Source organism: Marmota monax, unplaced genomic scaffold (genome assembly GCF_021218885.2).
Source record: "Marmota monax isolate L192 unplaced genomic scaffold, Marmota_monax_Labrador192_F-V1.1 WCK01_AAM20220418_F8-fsc00102, whole genome shotgun sequence".
Lineage (NCBI taxonomy): Eukaryota > Metazoa > Chordata > Mammalia > Rodentia > Sciuridae > Marmota > Marmota monax.
In genome coordinates this window covers 1,839,388-1,846,557 of record NW_026692494.1, presented here as the reverse complement: position 1 = coordinate 1,846,557, position 7,170 = coordinate 1,839,388, and the positions used below count along the sequence as shown (strand labels likewise).

The 7,170-nt window shown below is 62.1% G+C and overlaps 1 protein-coding gene across 1 annotated transcript; it reads right to left on the bottom strand.

Annotated features, from left to right (window-relative positions):
* Window positions 1-1,875: 1,875 nt before the first annotated feature.
* Window positions 1,876-6,729, bottom strand: Prr36 (proline rich 36). Its single transcript, XM_046443845.1, has 6 exons — window positions 6,632-6,729; window positions 5,792-6,066; window positions 5,587-5,686; window positions 5,028-5,140; window positions 2,848-4,938; window positions 1,876-2,715 (listed from the first exon to the last, which is right to left on the bottom strand). Exons 2-6 carry the CDS (start codon window positions 6,057-6,059, stop codon window positions 2,204-2,206), a joined length of 3,084 nt encoding a protein of 1,027 aa, XP_046299801.1. The 5' UTR covers window positions 6,060-6,066; window positions 6,632-6,729; the 3' UTR covers window positions 1,876-2,203.
* Between the last annotated feature and the right edge of the window lie 441 nt (window positions 6,730-7,170).

The window sequence follows — 7,170 nt, the reverse complement described above, 5'->3', positions numbered from 1 at the left end:
TGGGTGTGGCCAGAAAAGGAAGGAGTTACTTGGGTTAGGATGGAGAATTTGGGCTTTGAACTGAAGGCAGTGGGAGCCAATTGAGGGCATAGGGGAGAAGGACACCATCAGATAGACGACGGCGTGTTTGGAGGTCAGTGAAGAAGCTGGTGCAGAGACCACGCCAAGCCAGGCAGTAGGGACAGTGGGTGGAAGCACCCTGGGAGAAGAGGACCCAAGGAGGCAAGAGTCCTTTGTGGGGCTTCCTATGAAGCTGAGCTGGAGTCCCAGCTGGTGTGTGGAGGGACAAAGCGGGGATCACAAAGGAAGGCTGCAGAGGGCAGAATCTTATTTGGTCTGGGCAGATGACAACCAGGCCCTGCCCTCCGCACCAGTGTGGACCCCAAAAATGGCCCCCTCTGCTACCTGATGACTGCTGGGCAGCCAGACATGACAGTCTTTGCATGCCAGGATAACCAAGTTCACATATTGTGTCACGCGGGATGCCTCTGGGGCAACACCCATCATTACCAGATTTACCCACAGTCCCTGTGCCTTCTGCTTCCCTGGGGCAACTGGCTCCACCCCAGTCATTTCCCCGGGCTAGAGCAGGGCTCCTGAGGAGCCATCTGAGCTTCTCCCCCGCCTTTTCCTGGGGCTGGCCTTCAGGTCCTGGCTGCCCAGCATATCAAGAGTCAGCCTCTCCTGGGCCTGTCTCAGTGTCTGAGAACAAGAAACTCTGGTTTCCCACCAGGGCCCAGTTGGAGAGGAAACTCTATCTGGGAGGCTGAATGAGGGAGCTGGCTGGCCTTCCATTCTACTCACTATTGGCTCCCCAGGGTGGAGATAACACAGCCCCTCTGGGCCCATTTATCTTTGGACCCCAGGCTGGGAGGTAGCTGTTTTGAGGTGGGGACAGACACAACTTGGTGATCTTTTCTGACAAGGGCCTGGTCACTGGGTGGAGTAAGGGGACCAGGTCCAAAGGTCCCTTTGCCCCATCATTCTCAGTGTCCAGCAGAGGCCCTTGAGGAGGAAAAGCCTAGGGGGGAACTCCTTGCAGAGGTGTTCGGGAAGGTGGGAGGGCCTGGAGTGGAGCTAGAAGGGATCTGGCATGGGAGTGTCTGGGCTGGGTGCAGGGCAGGAAGCGCAAGGAAAGATGTGGGGACAGGGGATGTCGCAGGTAGGGCACAGGGCAAGAATGTTTGTGGGGTTATGATGCACAAAATGGCCCAGTGAGGACTGCCCATCTCCCACCCAGCCCTGGCAGAGGCCACTTCTTCCTTGCAGGCTCCGACCAGGTCAGTCAGCCCAACACACCTTACATCCAAGAAGTGTCCTTTAAGCCCCTGGCCCGGCTGCTGGTTTGCCTTCTGCACTACAGTCACAGAGGGCGGAGTGCCCAGGGTCAGGAAGGTGGCAGGGGAACAGAGGACACCAATGGACCCCTTCCTCGGCCTCCAGGCCCTACTCTGGGTAGGAGAGTCCCTACCCAGAGGACGCATAAGGTAAGGGGATGTGCGCTGTGGGAAGAGGGCCAACCCTTCTCGCTTTTAACCCAGGAATGGGGAGAGCTCAGTTGCTTCTCCACTATAGATGTGCATTGCATTTGCTCATCTGTTCGCTCCCCTCTTGAGCCTAATGTTTCCACTAGAAGTAGGACCTAAAGAACTACAAATTCATGGACTTGGGTAGGCATGTACCGCGGGGCGACCAGGGCTCCTCTGCGGCAGCCCCACCTCTCCTGCCCCTTTTTTTCCTCAGGTGAAGAGGTTCAGCCAGAATTCCCACCTGTCCCCCGCAGCTGCCAGAACCCCTCGCGCTGGTCAGCTGCCCACTGGTTCTGTGGAGGTCCCCCAAGTCCCGACCCTGAGGCGAGATTGAGGGCACACAAACTCCAGCGTCCCGGTTTTATTGCAAACTCGGGCTGCACCGGGTAGACAATGCACAGGACATGGGACGGGAGCAAAGCAGGACTCACGGAGAGCAGAGGCGCGTCTTAGATTAAATGGGTAGCCTCGAGGGGAGGTCCTAGGCCAAGGGTGTGGGTGGGCCCCAAAGGTAGAGGTGGAGCTTGGTCCCAAAGACTGCCACACTAGGGGCTACTAAAAACAATCTAACGACAGAGGGGCTCCAGGGCAATGGGGGCGGGGTCTAAGACAAAGAGGTGTAACCGGAGGAGCGGACCCTAAAACAGGGGTGGTTGGCGGGGCTACCGTCTGGCTTAGTGGAAAGTCTCCACTTCCACCACAGTCCAGTCACCCTGCGGGGAGGCCACGTCATCTGGAGAGAAGCTGGTGACCGAAGTGATGCTGGCACGGGATTCGTCCAGAGGAGACAACAGTTCGGCCCAGCGGCCCAGTTCGGCGTCGCTGAGCGGAGCTCGGGAGCTCCCGGTGACACCACCACCTCCCGCACCCCCTGGACCACTGCCGCTGCCTCCCGCACTACCCTCGGCCGCCGCCAGCAGCAGTGTCCGGCTCAGCAGGTGCTGCACGACGCTAGCCTGCAGCGCCCCCAGCGGCAGCTCGCCCAGGCGCGCAAGCTTTGGGCTCCGCGAGGACACCCCAGTCCCGGGCCCGGTCGCAGCCTTCCCACCACCAGCGCCGGACTCGGGCCCCTGATCCAGTGCTCCTGGTGTGGGAGTCGCCGACTCAGGCCCTTCCGCCTCATAGATGGTGCACAGACCATCAGTTGAGCCAGGCCCGGCAACTGGAGGCCACGGCAGGGCCGATCCTGCCGGGAAAGATTAGATCTTGAGCAGAGAGAGCTGGAAATTCGGTCCCCAATCCAACTGGCCCTCCCACAAGCTGCGAGCCCCGCCTCCTGCCCCACCCACAGCCCGGTCCGGCCCACAATCTCCCTTACCTGGCGCGCCGCGGATTGCCAGTGGTGGAGCCGAACTTCGGCTCCAGGCGGCCGGGTGGCAGGCTGCGAGCTCCGCGTCTGCAGGTGGGGAGGCTGCGGCGCCACCTTCGGGCCCGCTGTCGTAGCCGCGCAGCTCCTCGGGCGTGCTTGTGGCGCTGCTACTGTGGCCGGCCAGGTCCGGGCCGCTCAATGTACTGGAAGGGCTGCGCGAAGGTGGCGGCGGCGCAGCGGGGGCCAGTGCCAGGGTCAGCCGTGGACCCGATATGGAAGCATCTGGACCTGGGGTCGGGGGGCGGCGTGGAACCTGCGGAGGGGGCGAGGCAGGGGTCTGCAGAATGGGTGAGGACAGTGAGGGCGGAGCCTGTGGGGGCGTGGCCACGGGAGAGGGAGGAGCCTGAAGAGGGGACAAGGCCAGAGGTGGGACATGCTGAGGGGGGGTGGTTGTGGGAGGGGCCTGCAGAGTGGGCAAGACTGAAGGAGAGAGAGGGGGAGAGTCCAGAGGTGGAACCTGTGGAGGGGGCGGGGCAGAGAGAGACAGAGGAACCTGCCGAGGAGGTGAGGCGGGAGGAGAGAGAAGAGCCTGCAGAGGTGAGGCAGGAGGAGAGGGAGAGAGAAGAGCCTTCAGAGGAGGTGAGGAAGGAGGAGAGGGAAGGGGCAAATGGTATGTGGTAGGGGGAGAAGGGGTCTGCAGAGGGGGCGAAGTCAGAGAAGGTTGGGTTTGTATCAGGGAAATGGGCAGGAAAGAAGGTGTGGCTTGCAGAAGAGGGGAGCCCAGAGAAAGTGAGGCCTGCGGAAAGGAGGAAGCCAAAGGAGGAGTGGACTGCAGAGGTGGTGAGGCCAGAGAAGCTGAGGCCTGTATGGGTGGCATGGTCAAGAGAGAGGGAGAGGGCTGTAAAGGGGGCGTGATCAGAGAGGATGGGGCCTGCACAGGGGGCGTGCCCAGGGGAAAGGAAGGGGACTGCAGAGGCTGTGAGGCCAAAGGAGAGGGAGAAACTAGGGGAGCATCCTGCAGAGGGGATGTGACCGGAAGAGAAGGGTCTTGTGAGGGAGGCATGGCCAAAGTAGAGGGGTTGGCCTGAAGAGAGGGCGGAGACAAGACAGGACTGACCAGTGGAGGGCTCACAGTCAGAGTGGAAAGGGCTGGCAGAGAGGGCATGGTCAAGGGAGAGGAGGGATTCTGTGGAGATACTGGCGGAGAAATAGGGGTTTGTAGAGGGGCCATAGCTAAAGGTTGAGGAGCGGACAAAGGAGGTGTGGCCAAGGGAGTCTGAAGAGGGGACCAAGCCGAAGCCTGGGTGGAAAGCACATTCTGCAGAGGAGGTGAAACTGATGTAGCCATGGGCAACGGGGAGACCAAAGCCTCTTGAGGAAAGGCTATATCCTGGCATGTGGGTGGAGCTTGCAGGGGAGGCGTGGCCGGTGGAGAGGGGAGAGTCTGCAAAGAGAGTGGAGCGACCGTGGCTAAAGAAAGGGGCGTGGCTGTCTGGCCAGTTAGTGTCTGTGAATGGGGCGTGACCTGTGGGGAGGATGTGGCAGGAAGATTCAGCAATGCACGTGGAGGTGGTGTGGTGGGTGGAGAGGGAGGGAGTGTGGCCAGCAGGGGAGCCCCGGAGACTTGGGGAAGTGGTGCCTGTTGTACTGTGGAACCAGGTGGCGAGGACGTGGCCAAAGGAGGAGGAGATACCAGGCCCTGCACTGAGGCTGCGTCCTTTCTTGCTGACGTGGCCTGCAGAGGGCGTAGAGTGTGCAGTCCTTTGGACTTGGGCTGCGAGGTATGTGCAGGAGCTCGCGGAGTTCCACGGGCCAAAGCCCCAGAACGAGCTGGGGAGGACAGTGGAGTAGCATTGGAGCCCAGGGGACGAGAGGCCGGCTTTTGGAGGCTCCCACCAGCATTGGGGCGCCTCCTAGCGGCTGGGCTGGGCTCTGTGGTACTGTGTTCTGTTGCACTGCTCACTGATTTCCTGGGCAACTCAGTTGGGGGACGTGGCCGGGCACTTGCAGCTGGTCGGGGGAGTCCTGCTTCTGTGCCCATAGCCTTAGACCTCCGGGCAATGGCTGGGGAGGAGGCTCCTGAGGTGGGCCCTGAAGAGTCTGGAGACAAAGCAGAAAAACGAAAGTGCCAGATACCTCCTGGCTAGTCCCCCTCACATCCAGGAACCACCTCATCCCAGATCACATACCCTTTCGTGCTCCAGAGCTCAGGACACTTTTTTTGGGTGCCTCTGGGGTTTTTCCTCTGGCCACAGGTTCCTCAGCTGGAGGCCTGAGCCCCTTCTGTCCAACAGGGCCTGGCCTGGGGACAGGAGGGACCAGCTCTTTATTAGACCTCCCAAATTTACATTTTCCCATATGTAAAATGGGGCACATACCCTCTCTGCCATCCCCAAATGACTTTCACCCAATTTGCACCTATTTATATGCAAACGTTCCTAAGCCCCTAACTCATGTGTAACATTAGAAAGTTCAGCTCAGCAAAGTGACACAGCCTAATCCCAGCAACTTGGTAAATTGAGGTAGGAGGATCACAAGATCCAGGCCATCCTCAGCAATTTGGCAAGACCCTGTCTCAAAATGAAAAATAAAAAGGGCTGGGGATGTAGCTCAGTGGCAGAGTGCTTGACTAGCATGTGTGAGTCCCTGGGTTCCATCCCCAGTACTGTAGAGACAAAAGAAATTAATAGCAGTTTAGACTGTGACGCTAACCCTTGCTTAGGGAACTAAGGAGGTGGGGCAAGTTACCTGGCAGTCCCGCTGGCACGCCCTGGGCTGGAGATAGAGCCCTGGCCTGGGGTCTTGGCAGAGGCCTTTTCCCCTCTCCCAGCCGCTGCGGGCCTGGAGGCTGCAGGGAGAAAATTTTAGTTAAGGTGCCCCGGAAGGGAGTCTCAGAAGCAAGAGGAATGGGTCGGGGTGGGGTTATGGGCTCAGAACTGAGGGAGCTGGGTACCTGGACTCCGCGGACCTGCTCCAGCGCTCCGAGTCGGTGCCACTCGGGCTGCAGCCTCGGGAACAGCGGCTCCGCTGACGCCCCCACCTCGTTCCGCCAGGGGCCTTCTTCCCATAGCTCCGGTTGCTCCCAAAACTCGAAGGGCTGCGGCGGTTACTGGGGGAGGAGGTCGAGGAGACCCTGGGGGCCTGGGGGTCGCAAGACCGGGAGGGCGAGAAGCCGGCGTCCGCACGGCAGCCCCTGCCTTGGCCTTGTCCTTCTTGTCCATCCCGCACCTGATGAGGAGACCGTCGGATCAGTATCCCAGCTCCTGACCCCCTGCGTTGCCTGTTGGGATCTAGACCCCGGCACCTCGCTGCCCTTTCCCCAGCATCGCCACCCATGGGTGTGCAGACCTCCGCCCGGGCCTGGTTTCCCTTCCTTCCCACACACCCACACCCACTCACGAGCCGGTCTGCTCATCCGAGCGCTCGAGTCCCACCCAACCCCTTTCCCCAGAGCCGAGCGACGCGGCCCGCCCCAGCCCCCTCCCCTCCCTCGCATCGACATCCACGCCCTACCCTTCGCCCCACGGGAACCCCGAAGATCAGCCTCGGCCAGAGAGGGCAGCCAAAGGGTCCAGATGCGGGGGTCCCGAACGCACGCCCTTGTCTCCCCACCGTCCCCCAGCGCCATCCCCCATTCTCCCCAAGGGATGCCAGCACCTGCCACGAGACAGAGCGGCCCCTCGGCCCCGCGAACTGGCTACCGGAGACAAAGAGCCGCGTCCCGGGCCCGCCCCCTCCCCCAGCCCGGCCCCGGCCCGCGCCCGGCCCCTCCACCTGCTCGCGGCTCGCTCACCTCCGGCTCCGGCCTCCCGCCGCTCCACCGAGGGTCGCCTGGGGTGGGGCGGGGCCGGAGCACCGCGAGCGGCGGGAAGGCCAGCGGAGGGGGCTGCAGGCGGCGGCGCCGGGGGAGCCTGGCGGGCCCCGCCCCTCGGCCGCGGGCGGGGAGCCCGGGGCGCGCGCTGGATCCCAACCCGGGAGCGCGCAGAGGGGTGGGGAGAGGCTCGCGTCGGAGGAAGGGGCCGCCTCTCGTTGGTCAGAGGGAGGCCTATTTCCGCGACTCCGCCTAAAGACCCCAAAGACTCAACGAGAGGGACTCGGCGGGGAAATCACTTGGGGACCCCCAGTCCTCCCCACATGCACTCACGCACCTGCTCCGACCAGCACCCCAACCACCTGGAGACCAAGGCCCGCCTGGACGCGGATAGGCTGAGCCCTGGCAACAAGGGGGCGGGACCACCGCGCCTCTGGCCCGCCGACCAATCCAGACACTGTGTCCCTCGTCCCTGTCGTGGCCTTCGTGACTGTGGAAGCCTGGCCGCCCAGGGGTGTCTG